Here is a 14,253-nt window from a genome sequence, read left to right as displayed (position 1 = left end):
ACGTCCACATCAAATGAGAAGATGGAACTTTGGACCTTCGCTCTCTGAAGAGACATTTGACAGCTTGTGTTGCGTGCACGCACATAACAAATCTGGTTTTTTTTTTCGTTTTAAATGATGAAAAAGATTTTTAAATTGAAGAATCGAAATCTTGAAAAATCTTACAATATCATCGCAGTTAAAAAAAAAAAGAAGTTAAAAATACAGTATGTCAAATTTTCCATTATGAATTATTTAGTTCAATTGACTGAATGTTGAAGTGGTCTATTTACAACCAATGTATGTTTTTTAAAATAAATTCTTTTCAATCAGTCAATAGATAAATTCACCTCCAGTTGCCGCGTGCGACATTTGTGACGTTCCCAGTTGGCATGGTGCAGTCACGTGCATCAGTGTGGACTCAGTTCCACACAACAAAAGTCTTCCGCTTTTCCTTGGAACATATGGAAAAGATGCCAGCATGGGAAAGGAGGGAGGAGGAAGAGGGAGAGGGAGAGGAGGAGGAGGAGCGTAAACCTTAGCCGCCTGGCATTTCTCGTCATTCTTGTGTTGACGTGACTGGCTTGGAGGCACACCAGCAATTATAAAAAGAAAAATCTCTGTTCAATGAAAGCAAGCAAGCAAACCAGGTGAGACTTGACTTTTTCCTTCATCTTTTTTTTTTTAAACTCATATTTGGTATTCATTTTCCCATCATTGTATGCCTGAAAAGAAATTCCTTTAATCAACGAATGGGCTTAAATAACTTTGTTCTTTGGTGAGACTCTGAAGCGGCATACTGTTGTTTGTAATTTATGCAGATACTGTTTTTGTACTTAATTAAGTCACGTTTGATTATGCGTGAACCGGATTGTGATTTTTTTTGGAGTGGAAAACACTTTTTGCAGTTTTATCCCGCACTTTTCAAGATATATATATATATATATATATATATATATTTTTAAATATACCAATTTGGTCTATTGCTAAAAGGCTGGAAATGATTTGTTTCAGGCATGGAGTGCCTCAAAAACTGTTGCAAGAAGCTCACCAAAAAGCGAGAGAAGGAGCAGGAGGAGACAACAGGTAAAGTTCAACACAGTAGCGGTTGCGCGTCTCAAGTCAGAGAGCCTCGCTGACCCACATGGCAGAAAAAAGCCAGGGAGACTCGGCAGGAACTCGTGTCCATTCTTATTTCAAGAGTGTAAATGCAAAGGCAGATTTGCCCATTTATATGGTGAAATGAGTAAAATTAAATCTGTTTTAAATTTCTGCTTCCAGTTTTATTTAAGGAATTCGATGTTAATATGGATTGTGGGGTTTTGCTTTGTAGTGTTTGTTTTTCAAGTTTAGGAAATGCACCATCAAAGTCTGCTTGTAGACGTGGCTCTAATTTTGTCCAAATGGCACTTTGCGTCTTTTGCATTTGAGCTCTTTGTTTTCCAGAACACAATCCAGCCTTTCTAAGGAAATTTCACATAGGCTGAATGTGGCGGGGCTCTTTGCTGCTTGCCCCTAATGCATGTTTCCAGGTTTTTACAGCAAAGTGTAGATCAACGCAATTCTTTTTCCTGGTTACATTTTGTGTGATGTCGCTTATTGCTAGGCAGAATTCAAGGGGCACAAGTATTTAATGCAAATGATCAATGCAGCTTTCGACAAAATATATTTTTCTTGGTCACCTCCTACATCTTCTGTTGATGGTGGGGGCACTTCCTTGCTTGCCCCTAGCGTTATCATTTTTTAAAACTGATTTTATATTCCCGCTCACATCACATTTGTGTTGTTGCCAGTCAGAAGTCATGCGGCGCAAGTATTTCACCCACAAACTTCACACTCAGTATGACATTTTGGGTGGAGGTGGGGCACTTTCTCACTTGCCCCAAATACAAATTGACAAATCAAACACAGAAATAATCAAGCACTGCTTTGAACGTTTGCCCCCTAAAGGTGTTGCAGTGCAGGTACCCGTCACTCCAAAACGATTGGGGGTTCAGGAAGACTACCTCCTATCCAAGATGCCCCCTGACGGCAAAGAGGTCCCATTTGTCTTGCCCACCTTGAAGGCATCGTACGTGCAGCCTGGAGCCGCCTCTTCCCCTAACCTGCAGTACGGGATGCCCGGTGCGTTCATTGACGCGTCCCAGATAAAAATATATCCGTATGTTTAATCAATGTCGGTTTTTCACCTACAATTTGCTTGATGTGACCGCTGATGCTAATTAGTATTTATTTAAAAGCTACTCTATTCTCTCCAACTGCCCAACACAAGAATAATGAGAGTCAGTCATGGGTCTGACTTTGATTAAAATGTGCTCAGAAGTGATCGAGGCGTGACTGAATGATCCGAGCAGGATGTCCTGTTTGGAAAAGAATTGGACATTTGCCTTGTCGCCGTGCGGTCGCCGGATCGGCACGCTGACCTCGTTTGCTGCTCTTTGTGCTTAAGGTCCGACCCGCTGCGCGTACGCTCAGAGGAAGGCCGAGCTGCTGAACCCCCTGGCCACTTCTTTTGCATATAGCTCAGAGTCCAGTCTGCATACCGTCGCTGCAACCGCGGATCCCGAGAGGACCTCGTCTAGCCTCAATTCCCGAGACTTTGAGCTCAACACAAGCTACTCAGGTGTGAAGATCCCCCGTATACGTACTACTAACTACTAATATTAGTTTGATCCTGGATATATAAGTTGTTTGTGGGGCGCAAGTATTGTAATCCCCCAAAGTGCTATTTTCCGGATGTCGTGGGGCACTTCCCAGCTTGCCCCTGATGAGAGTTAGCTTTTCTTTTTTTCAACGCTATTGACCATTTTACGGCAGGCGCTCCCAACCTCAGTGTACAAAGATAACATTTTGTGGCAACTTTGATTGGATCGTTCACGGTTTTATTACGCCCCTTGTTGCTAGGCAGAATGTGGTAGGCACTTTCACACTTGCCCCACTGCAAATGATCAATACTTAATACTTGATAAGACACAAATTAGCTTTCCTTTTGTTGCTCTTTGATGCACTCCAAGTAACTCCATATTTCCTTTCCATGTTTGTGATGTCACCCGTTGCTAAGCAGAATGTGAAGCGATGTGAAGAGCATTTATTTGGTGGGGCACCAACCCACTTGGCCTTAATGCCTAATTTGGATTTTTTTAAAGATCTTTTTTGTCCCTCAAAACAAGAACAATAAGATCTGTAGGTAGCCTGAAAAAACAATAAGTAAGTAAATAAATAAATACAGTAAAATAATTTTTGCTGCTCTGTAGTTTTCGTGATCTTATATTTTTGTACTTTTCATTTATTTTACTTTTTTATGTATCGGGTCACGGACTCACTCTTTGTACTTTTTATTATTCTTCAGTCTTTTAAAGTCATTTGTTGTGATCTTTGGTCTTGTAAGGTCATTTGTGTTGTGGCTGTCTTTCGCCATGTCACTTCCGTTTTTACGAGCTCTCTTCACGCTCATTATAATTGCTGATGAATAAGGTGGGGCACTTCTCTACTTGCACCTATCACAGAAAAGTATGCTTCAAGCTATTATAGTCTCAAAGCAGCACAACAAAAGTACAACGAGTACATCAGTAGTGTGTGTGTTTTTAAAATTTTTTTCGCTCATATAAAATTGACCTTTATTGTTTTTCTTTGTTTGACTGCAGACTCTGGTGAGCGACTTAGTCGGTCCATGAATGAGCTCATCACCACTCACAGTCCTGAAATGAAGGTCAGACTCTTACTGTTTGGTCTTTTCCCACCAAAGTGACCTGTTGCATACATTACAGTACAGACAGTACACATATTCCATATATATTATAAACATGATGTATATGTTTTTACGTTGGTGTTTTTACATACCCACTTTTTGTCTCCTGTAGAGCTTTGATTCCATGTCCAGTGTCCTGAGCACTCCGGCCTCCGTCAGTGACTCGATGAGAAGCAGCGCAGGTAGAAATGAACACACCTTTTTGTCATCTGTAGTGTCCGCAAGTCACATTTTATACTTTGTTGAATTGGAAATTATGATAATATATAGTAGCATAAAATACAGTATGTATAATAACTGTTTGTTTGTTCGTTTTCACAAGAGAGTCTTAATTATGTCACAGTTTGAGAGCTAACATTTTTGGGGCACAAGTATTTCTGCCCCCGAGAGGCACACTTGCACTTGACATTGCGTTCTCGTCGCCTTTCAGATTCTTTCTCACTGTTGGGTGACGACCTGGGGAGGTTGTGTGTCCGACTGAGCTACGAGGAGGAGATGGAGCAGGTGTGGATCACGCTGGTCCAGGTAAAGTTTCGTTGCGTGGGACAATGGCCTCCTTTGTGAAGCCCCTCGACCCAGTAAATGGGCTCTCTGTGTTGAGGCTCACAATGATACATAAGTGCTAATACGGACAAGGAACTGCTTTCTTAGAAGAAATCTGTAAAAGAAATGCTAAAACAAGGTGTGCTTGTGCTAGAGACTGCAAAACAAAACAAAAATGAAAACGCCAACTGGGGCAAAGTTGTCGCAGAGGAGATTGAAGGAACAGGGCGACAGGACAGCAACAAAGAAGTCACATTTAACAAAATGGCTCCAATAACAAGCCCTTTGAGTATTTTAAGATAATACTTGTTAAAACACTGACATTTCCCGTCTGGCGGATCCGGTGGGGCACTGCCCCTAATGGGAAAGCTTCTCAATGACTGTAGCCTGTTTTTTTTTGTTTTTTTGTTTTCCTCGTCAGTGTTCACAACTCATCTTGCCAGTGAATATAGCCCAAAAGCCAAAGATCCGAATCAAAGGTGTCATCACGCTTCCGAAACCGGTCAAGTTCCAGACTTCCATCAAGGAATACTGTCAGGTATGAGAAACATTTTGACATTTCAAACATAGGTTTTATAACATTTTCTTAGATTTTTGGGGTCTTCGTTATATCCCGTATATCCACCTAAAATGATTCCCATATTCCTCAAATCACGAATGTGGTTTACTTGAGTATACACACCTTTTGTAAGCACATATGCTATTAAAACTAATACTAAAACCAATAATAACCAAGCAAAAAGGACATGTTTCTGAATAAAATAAAAACTAATTCAAACTAACCAACAATTTAAAAACTAATCACATCTAACTGAATTTAAAAAAAGAACTAAAGTCAAAATGAGTTTTTTAGAAATCCCCCAAAAATGATTACCGGTACCCTTATTTACAGTATGTTGTGACTGTATGTTTTTAGACAGTATACGTCAACAGGCTTCTAATTGGCTCAAGTAATGTTTTTTTTCCCAAATTGTATTAACCCTTAAATTTTTTTTCTAGTTTTTAGGGAAATTATGCCCTGTGCACATGAAACGATTCCCATTTTCTTCAATTCATGAAAGTGTTTTGCCTTTTCCAAAAATGCCTTTGTTGAGCTTTCTATTTGGTTACCATGGCCTGTGGCATATACTCTACTTTAGAGCTTGCAATTAAATTTTAAGGTATTTTTCAAATACCACTTTTGAGACACTTTTTTTTTTCGCAACCCCGTACTGGTGAAAATATTTGTTTTTCAAAACCCCGTGTCAACATAGCTTTCGTCTCAAAATGTTTGCTAAGCTAAGCCGCCCGTGTGCACTCAGCTGTTACCGCTATTGTTGTGTCACTTCATGACCTTTTTTCAGTCATCATTTGCTTTTGTGTCTCCGCACAGGACACATCTTTCATGGAGACGTTTGTCTTTGCGCTGAGCCTCCAGAGCCTCCGCGGCAGCGCCCTGCTGTTGAAGCTGCAGACGCAGGGGGCCAAGAAGCGCACGGTGGCCAAGTGCGTCCTGTCGCTTCGGCCCCTCGGCCCGCAGGAGATTGAGCAGTGGCAGCCCCTCAGAAGTCCATGCAAGTTCTCCGTGAGTACGACAGGGCAAAAAAATTTCAACGAGTGGGGCGTGGGGGTGGGGAATCACACTTGAATGTAATGTACAGGGTCAAATCATGTTGAATCCAGATCTGATCCCGATTGCGATTTTGCTGCAGTGTAAACACAACAGGGCATGCTCATTTAAAATGAATTGCACACTAAAGCCAAATCACCATTTCTCTTCAGTAATTGTTTTAAGAAAAGCGTTTTTAAAGATTCAATGCAAATGCATTGTATTTCGTCGTCAAATCAAGTTAAGGAATCCAAAGGTGAGATGATCTGGATTGCTCTTTTGCCTCAATGTGAATACAGATCAGATCTGGATTGGTAAAAGGCAACCAGGCGAATCACTTTGTACGTTGTCACAAAGGCTTCTTCTTGCCCGCCGCAAGAGAATCGCAGCCTGTCGTAGTTTGTCACAAGTTCCAGGCAGACTGTTACGGGATGATGTTTACGCAGTGTGTGTCACCTCATCAGCACTGATGATGAGCCTCCCTTGTAAACCAGTTTTATTCTGGGCTGTGATGAAATGCGGTCTGACTCGCTGCACAGCTGTTGCAGCCAAAGACTACTTCCTCTTTCCTTTCCTCCAAAAGGGAACATTCCGGATTTACTGGTTGTTAATCTGTGCGACCGACATGTCGTCGCCGTCACATAGCCCGATGACAAAGTTTGTTGTTTTTTTCCCACTTCAAAGCACATCAAGAGCACACATGAGTGATTTTGGTTGTTGTTGGTCAATTGGCCAATTTCTGGCGAGTGAGGGTAAAATGCGAGAGAGCTGCGTGTGAATCATCAGTGAATCATCATTTATTGCTCAGAGGTACAGGGTTTTTTTTTTCTCTCTCCCCATCTGTCCCCCATTTTTCCAAAGCACACAAAAGCTCCCTTTTATTTGCAATCACTGCAGTCATTTACTTGGAAGGGCCCAAGAGGCAAGGACTGCTTCCACCTGGTTCTTACAGAGTGACCAAGAAAGTCAAAAACAGAAACAGCAGACCTCCAACAGGGCTACAAAGTGAAATGAGTCACTACTGTTGACTAGTTTAAGAGTGAAATTGAAGTCCAGATTGTAGTGAAAAAAAAAAATGCAGATGCACCAAAAATCATATTGTGATGTAAGCATGTCAATACATTTCATGGGATATTTCCGTTTTCCTGTTTACAGTATGGCTCATCTGGATCAGATCTGGTTTTGACTCTGGCCCTGAATTCACATAGCAAATGTCAAACCAGATTGAATTTAACATGATATGATGATGATGATTAGGGATAACAATAAGAAAAATAAGCCAAATAAATAAATAAAATAAATTGGCCCGGTGGTGAGTGGTTAGCGCGCCGACCTCACAGTGCAGAGGTCGTGGGTTCGATCTCGGCTCCGGCCTTCCTGTGTGGAGTTTGTATGTTCCCCCCCGTGCCTACGTGGGTTTTCTCCGGGGACTCTGGTTTCCTCCCACGTTCCCAAAATGTGCATGCCGGGCTAATGGAACACACAATATTGTCCTGAGGTGTGATTGTGAGCGCGAACGGTTGTTTGTGTTCCCTGCGATTGGCTGGCAACCGGTTCAGGGTGTCCCTCGCCTACTGCCCAAAGACACCTGGGGGAGGCTTCAGCATGCCCCGCCACCCTTGTTAGGATAAAGCGGTTCAGAAAATAGATGGATGGATGGATAAATAAATTATTATTATTGTCATCATGTATGAACTGCTATCAGTATAATAATAAAGGTAAATAATAACATGGATTTAACATAACCTACGTGGCAGGAGTAATATTAAAAAAAATAAAATAAAAAGAAGCAATTTATCTTCCAAGTCAATCGATCATTGCACTCTCTTGTATTTCAGGGTCAAGGATGCGAGCTGCATCTGGCAACCTGCTTCCAGCCCGTCTGCAGACGCTTGCAAGTCCGAGTCCTCGCCGCCCAAAACCTGCCAACTTCTGCCTCGACCCTCCCGCCAGGTAACCCGCCACATCATTTTCATATTCCAGAAAAATTACCCACATTCCCGCGATGATGATGATGATTTTTTTCCGCAGCCTACGCAGTGACTGTGGAGATGCTGGGCTCCGCCGAGCCAGCGACCAAGAAGAAGACGCGAGCGCTCAAGGCCACCAAGGCGCAGTGTCAATGGAACGACACCTTTCACTTGGAACTGGACCCTTTGGAACTGGCCGCATGCGAGCTGTTAATCAAACTCTTCAGCTGCAGCTCGGTCAAAAGGAAGCAGTGTGTCGGACAGGTCTGTTATCTGTCGATCACATACGCTTACGAACAGGTTTACCTTGGCAGTCATGATAATACTCCAGGGAAATGATCAATTTTTACTTAATTGGTGAGAAAATGATTGATAAATAACATAAAATGTATCTTTGTCCATCTATCTATGGCAGCAACTTATAGTGACAGGAAGAACAAATAAATGATCTTCTATTCGATGGCAAAAAAAATATGCAATTGACATACGTATCCTCTTTTTGTGACAAGTTTGTATGGTGCTGTGCCGTGCGAGTTCTCAAACTTTAAAAAATAAAAAAGTGACGAATGTACTTAGAAAGTTGCGTTTGATTGTGCAGGTCCAGCTGGGATTAAACGGCCCCACCCAGGAAGCGGCGGAGCAGTGGAAGGACACCGTGGACCATCCCGAGAAAGTGGTGGCGGCCTGGCATACTGTGACTTAAAGTCGCCATCTCTCTTTTTTGGGGGCACATGTGAAATGCGAAACGTTGCGTTCGTGTTATTGATCGTTCTAATCCCCAGTTGAAGATATTGATCAGTTTAACACTTGACCACATGTTGGTGGTTATTGTTGGTCTAATTCACCGACTCAGAGGTGTGAATTAGAGGTCGGTCCAGCTCACTTACGAAGAAACATTTCATTCCATGGTTGCTTGAATATTGTACGTAGTTCTTGTTGCTGAACCTTACTGAACTTTGTTTACATTGGTGTTTGAGTAGCATTCAAACCTTTGCTGACGTCAGCACTTAAAAAAAAAAAGTGTATTTCATATTTGTATTAGCTTAGTGCAATTAAGCGTGGGTGCGATTGTGTTCTTATCAATCTGTTTGCATCATACGAGAGGATACAGGCACGCCTTTTGGCGGGACTTTGACGGGAAAGTCACCTGTTGGCGGCCATAAAGGTGACAGGACACTTTGTCGTAAAATAGGTCACCAATGGCAAACTGAGAAATCTCCAGGCCAACAGCGAGAAAGGAAAAACAGTCCATGTCGTTAATCCCTCCTGGCCCACTTTTATGTATACTATTTTGGCATCATTTGATGTTTTTTTGGGAATGGCCGGCAGTCCTTGCACAAGAATGGCGCAGGTGCGGATGACTGAACGAGAGTGACTTTAGACAAAATGGTGGAGCGCCGGGACGACGGGTTCATCGCCACCAGAGAGGATTCTCTGTTTCTTTCTTGCTTACCTGTTTTTGTCTCAAGAGTTGTATCATGTGTGAGTCAATAAAGAAGGGATTCATTTGTTTTTCAAATCCTGATTTGGATTCCAAACTAGGACCTGGATGAGTATCACTTTTGTAACAAAGATGGAAGGTTTGACTAGATTTGGATGTTGTGCAGCATGTTTGGAATGATCCAACTGTTGTTTGGTGTGGATTTGGATCCAGAATCCGGATCCATTTCACTGTCATGACAGTGTTACCAAATAAAAAAACAAAACAAAAATAAAACGAAAGAAGCTTCAAGCTTTTTATTGCCAATCCCAGTTGAAGTTTTCTGTCAAACTAAAAATCAAACAGAAGAGAAATACATGTGGTGTATTTAACCAAAGCACAGAATTTTACCTGAAAGTCAGCTTGCTTAAAAATGATGCAACGGGGTCAGTAAAAAACCCCCCAAAAAACCGATACTGTATTGTATGTCACCTTTAACCTACGGCGTCACGTGACCTGCATCACCGGAAGTTCTTAACGGTCAGCAGTCTGCAATTGCAGCTTGCGATCACAGCTGTTGCCTTATTATCTTTTTTTATTTTTATTATTCTCATTAAGAGTTTGTTTCATGTACTATTCAGCGATGACACTGGCAAAAAAAGGGGGAATTTGGAGCGCCAAGAGAAGCATTCGAAAACGATACACGGGAGCTACGATGGTGACGTTGATGCACTGAAGACGCTGCGAAAGTGCCACCGATGTTGCCGCGTCAGGTCTCGACTAAGGTAGGCACTGATTTCTTTTTACAAACTCACAAGCTCCTGTATCAACTTTATTTTTCTGTTTGGATTATGTTCAGGGCGGGTTTGGCTGTTGATTATCATGGCGTGTGTGTGTATTGTGCGTGTGTATATGCGTGCACGCGCGGTAGCGGGTCGATCGCGGAGGCCGGTTCCTTGAAAAGTTGATCTTGGTCAAAAAAGGTGGGGAACCCCCGCTGTAAATCATATACTTGCTTAATTTCAGATTCTGTTCCTATTTTTTGTTTACATCATGATTAGATTGTATTTTATTTTTGAAATATTTTTTAAAATTAAGATTAAGATATCCTTTATTTGTCCCACACTGGGGAAATTTACAGCCTACAGCAGCAAGAATGTAGGTAGAAAGAAGAAAGAAGAAAAAACAAACGAACACCGTTCAATTAAGTGCAATATAAATACAAAATTGATAAATCGCAGTGCTATTTACAATTGTTTTTCACATCATTTAATTATTATTATTAATATTGTTATTATTTTTATTCAGCAGCCTGACAGCAGTCGGTAGGAACGAGCGTCGGTCTCTCTCCTTCTTGCAGCGCGGGTGTAACAGCCTCTGGCTGAAGGAGCTACCAAGTGCTGTCAGGGTGGGCTGGAGGGGGTGGGAGCGACTGTCCATCATAGCTTTTAGCTTAGTTAGCATCCTTCTGTTGCCCACCTCCTCCAGAGTGTCAAGGGAGCAGCCCAGGACAGAACTGGCCTTCCTGACCAGTCGCTCCAGTCGCTTTCTGTCCCGGGCCGAGATGCTGCCTGACCAGCAGACAATGCCATAATGGATGGCCGAGGCCACCACCGAGTCATAAAATGTTATTATTATTATTATTATTATTATATACTTATTTTAATTTCAAAATGCTGGATAAATATTTGTTACGTATGCGCAGTAGTAATATATTTTTTCTCAATATATGACTCAAATATTTTATAGTAATGTTTATGTGAATATACAGTATTTTGTAATTATTTTTATTTATTTCTAAATGAGTTTTTTTTACCGACAATATTACTCGAATGAGATATTCAGGTTGAGTTCTTTTCCATGAAAATATTTACCTGCTTAGCTTGACTAGCATTATGATTAATAACGAAAAGGGTGAAAAACAGCAGCGTCTTGAATTGTGTGTGGGTGGGAAAAGTCCCTTTCCTTGGTAGTCCGGTTTTAGAGCACCCTCATGTGGTCATTTGCTGAAAGTACAAGCAGGACAAACCCACGTAGTCGGTCAAGCGTGTAAAATGATGACTTCGGTTTTGAATATATTATTTTTAATATTTTGTAGTAAGAGGCAAAATGGTTCCGCCTTGAGATGGATAAAAAAAACCCGTGAATTTTGCTGCTTGACTCATATTCCACAAACACAATACTGTAGTCATCAGAATGCCACATTTAGACTAGCCGGGGGGACGCATTGAACATAATATTGTAAAGCAAACTTTTGACTTGCCCTCTTAAAAGAAACAAGATTGAACTAAGTGGGGTGAGGTAAGGGGGGGGGGGGAGTCATTCAGTTGGATTGCTGCGCTGAAAGAAGGATGACAGTGATAGAGGGAGAAAAGTGAGCAGAGTGTCAGGTCATCCATCACAGGTGTTAGTGTCATTATTCAATTAGCGGCCTCGTGTGTGTGTGGGGGGGAGGGGGGAGGGGGGAGGGCTGGGGGGGGGGGTGAGGGTATTAGCCATGCTTGCTTACAAGCTTTTAGAGTAAAGCGACCCTTAAATCCCACTCACTGTCACCCAATGACACCCTCACGCTTGGTACACTTTATATCTTTTTCCCTAATGTACCATCCAACTTCTTCATTTATCCTTTCCCACTGCATCCACTTTGTAGCTCCTTTTCATGCCCCAGAAGATGAGGAGGGGCTCGGATGATGACATGGTGAAATGAGTTTATACAGGACCCCAAGGCTAAGGAACTATGGACATATTGACGGTGAAATCGGCTTGTTTTGCAGGGCGGGGGGGGGGGGGGGGCACATGTTCCTGGATGGAGTTCTACTCGCTGTACTGTATCAAAGTTACACCACATCCGTCCTGCTCTTGTCTGCTTCTCCTTCTCCTCTGTGAGGTTGTTCGAGTATGTAGTCATTAATAACCTCCACTCTCACAGTCTTTGCAGGTGGAGCGTGACTCCTTTGCTTGTGTGGGCATGAGGCAGGCAGGGGGCCGGTTGGGATTCATAAAGAGTGTATGTGGGAGTGTGTGTGTGTGTGTGTGTGTGTGTGTGTAATAGCCAAAGGCAAAGCTTCCTACATCCACACACACACACACAGGCACATACAGACAGGAAAAATCCAGTCGTGTTTTGATCTCTCTCTCTCGCTCATTTACGCAAACGCACGCACAGGTGCTTTCTGGTATCAAAGAAACCGTGGGGGATTTTTTTGCCACTCTCTTTTGTAACGTGACATTTTTAACTTACATTGGCCCGCTTGCAGTGTGAAATCTGTGTCAGCCGATACCAAATTCCGTACTGGTAAAGTAGCGTAAGGGACAAGGTTGTAGCGTAATTGTAGAAGCCTGACATTTGTCAACCTTTGCGGTATTCTCCTTTTTCTCCTCTTGATTAGAAGACTTTTTGCTGGCTAACAGACATTTCGTGCGGCCCGGTGGTCGACTGGTGAGTGCGTCGGCCTCACGGTGCAAAGGTGCAGGGTTCGATTGATCTGGCCTTACTGTGGGGAGATTGCATGTTCTCCCCGTGCCTGCGTGGGGTTTCTCCGGGTACTCCGGTTTCCTCCCACATTCCAAAAACACGCATGGGAGTCTGATTGAACACTCCAAATTGTCCGTAGGTGCGAGTGTGAGCGCGGATGCTAGTTCGTCTTTGTGTGCCCTGCGATTGGCTGGCAACCGGTTCAGGGTGTGCCCCGCCTACAGCCCGAAGACGGCTGGAATAGGCTCCAGCACCCCCCCCCCCCTCCCGCGAGTCTTGTGAGGATAAAGTGGATCCGAAAATAGATGGCGGGATGGATGGATGGACTCTTGAATGATAATTTTGTAGAACGGATTTCAAATCAGATTGCCATTTTATCCTGACAAGACACCTGATTGGTGGAAACTCTGCAAAGGCTTTCATTCGAGGGCAAATAATATTTTCTTCATACATTTTGAAACAAAACAATAAAGGAAAAGCTCGGATGAATGACTGGCAACTCAACATATTGCTCAGCTGTATACGAAAACGGGGCAAAAAGCCACAGCAAAACGGATCGAGTGGGGACAACCGAGAAGTCGTAGTTAAATGTCAGAAGAGGGCTAATTGGATTGGGTCGGCTTGGGCTCATTTTTCCGTTTTCTCGAGCGCCCTATCCAACATTTAACGAGCTGCCATTGAACATTTTGTGCGAGAAATGGGGCAGAAGAAACAGCAGAGTGGAAGCGTCGTGAATATCATATCGGCAGCGCATCAGTGCAAGGACGCCATGACACTCCTTATGAATATTACACGCACACACACACACACACCCTGATCCCGCTTTCTCTCTGCGTGCGTATTAAAAGCCCCCCCGCCCCGTCTGCATGACATCAGCTGCACGCTTGCCCCACAACTGTCAAAGTGTGCCACGTATGTCATCTAATCACTCGCAGCGAGCACATGAGACCGCTGCGTTTGGACGCGAAGCCGTGTCGCACGTCATCGTTGCGTATCCATAAATGGTGTCACGCTCCTCGGGAGCGCACGTCGTTACCGCAAGTGCAAAAAAGAATATCAGATGTACATTAAAAATAGATTTATTCACGCAAATCGAGCCATATCATACCGTCGCAAGGAAAAGTATGCAGCACATTCGGAAACCATTCACAGCACTTGACTTTTCCCCGTATTTTGTTGTGTTGCACCTTTACGCCAACATTGATGACATTCCTCGCGCGCAATAATAACCTTGGACTTCGGAGCAGATTATTCCCAAAACGAACTCGACAACAACTTCCTTCCGAGATTTCATCTGAAGGGAGAGAAAAGACAAGAAGAAGCAACCTCGGCTTTGACATTTTCCAATTTAAAAGTCATCCTGCCGACATGACACATTTGAGTTGTTATTAATCACAAACGCGACAGCTCCTCGGCTAAAAGCGCCGCGCAGTCCCCAAACATCTGTTCATGAGACGATACGATATATTTACTTATGAAACGCCCTCGGCTCGCTCTGGTTCACAGCTAATGTGAATAGAAGTAACTCTC

The 14,253-nt window shown here is 43.0% G+C and overlaps 1 protein-coding gene across 1 annotated transcript; it reads left to right on the top strand.

Annotated features, from left to right (window-relative positions):
- Positions 1-548: 548 nt before the first annotated feature.
- tc2n (tandem C2 domains, nuclear) lies at positions 549-9,580 on the top strand. Its single transcript, XM_086128175.1, has 12 exons — positions 549-629; positions 994-1,065; positions 1,930-2,103; positions 2,429-2,602; positions 3,624-3,688; positions 3,840-3,909; positions 4,158-4,252; positions 4,692-4,808; positions 5,643-5,834; positions 7,697-7,811; positions 7,890-8,092; positions 8,427-9,580. Exons 2-12 carry the CDS (start codon positions 996-998, stop codon positions 8,529-8,531), a joined length of 1,380 nt encoding a protein of 459 aa, XP_085984301.1. The 5' UTR covers positions 549-629; positions 994-995; the 3' UTR covers positions 8,532-9,580.
- The last annotated feature ends 4,673 nt before the right edge of the window (positions 9,581-14,253 follow it).

This window comes from Hippocampus guttulatus, chromosome 13, assembly GCF_054856545.1.
Source record: "Hippocampus guttulatus isolate MCC_2025c chromosome 13, RoL_Hgut_1.0, whole genome shotgun sequence".
Classification (NCBI taxonomy): domain Eukaryota; kingdom Metazoa; phylum Chordata; class Actinopteri; order Syngnathiformes; family Syngnathidae; genus Hippocampus; species Hippocampus guttulatus.
Note: the sequence above shows the minus strand (reverse complement) of the source record. Positions and strands in the feature narration are given on the sequence as shown.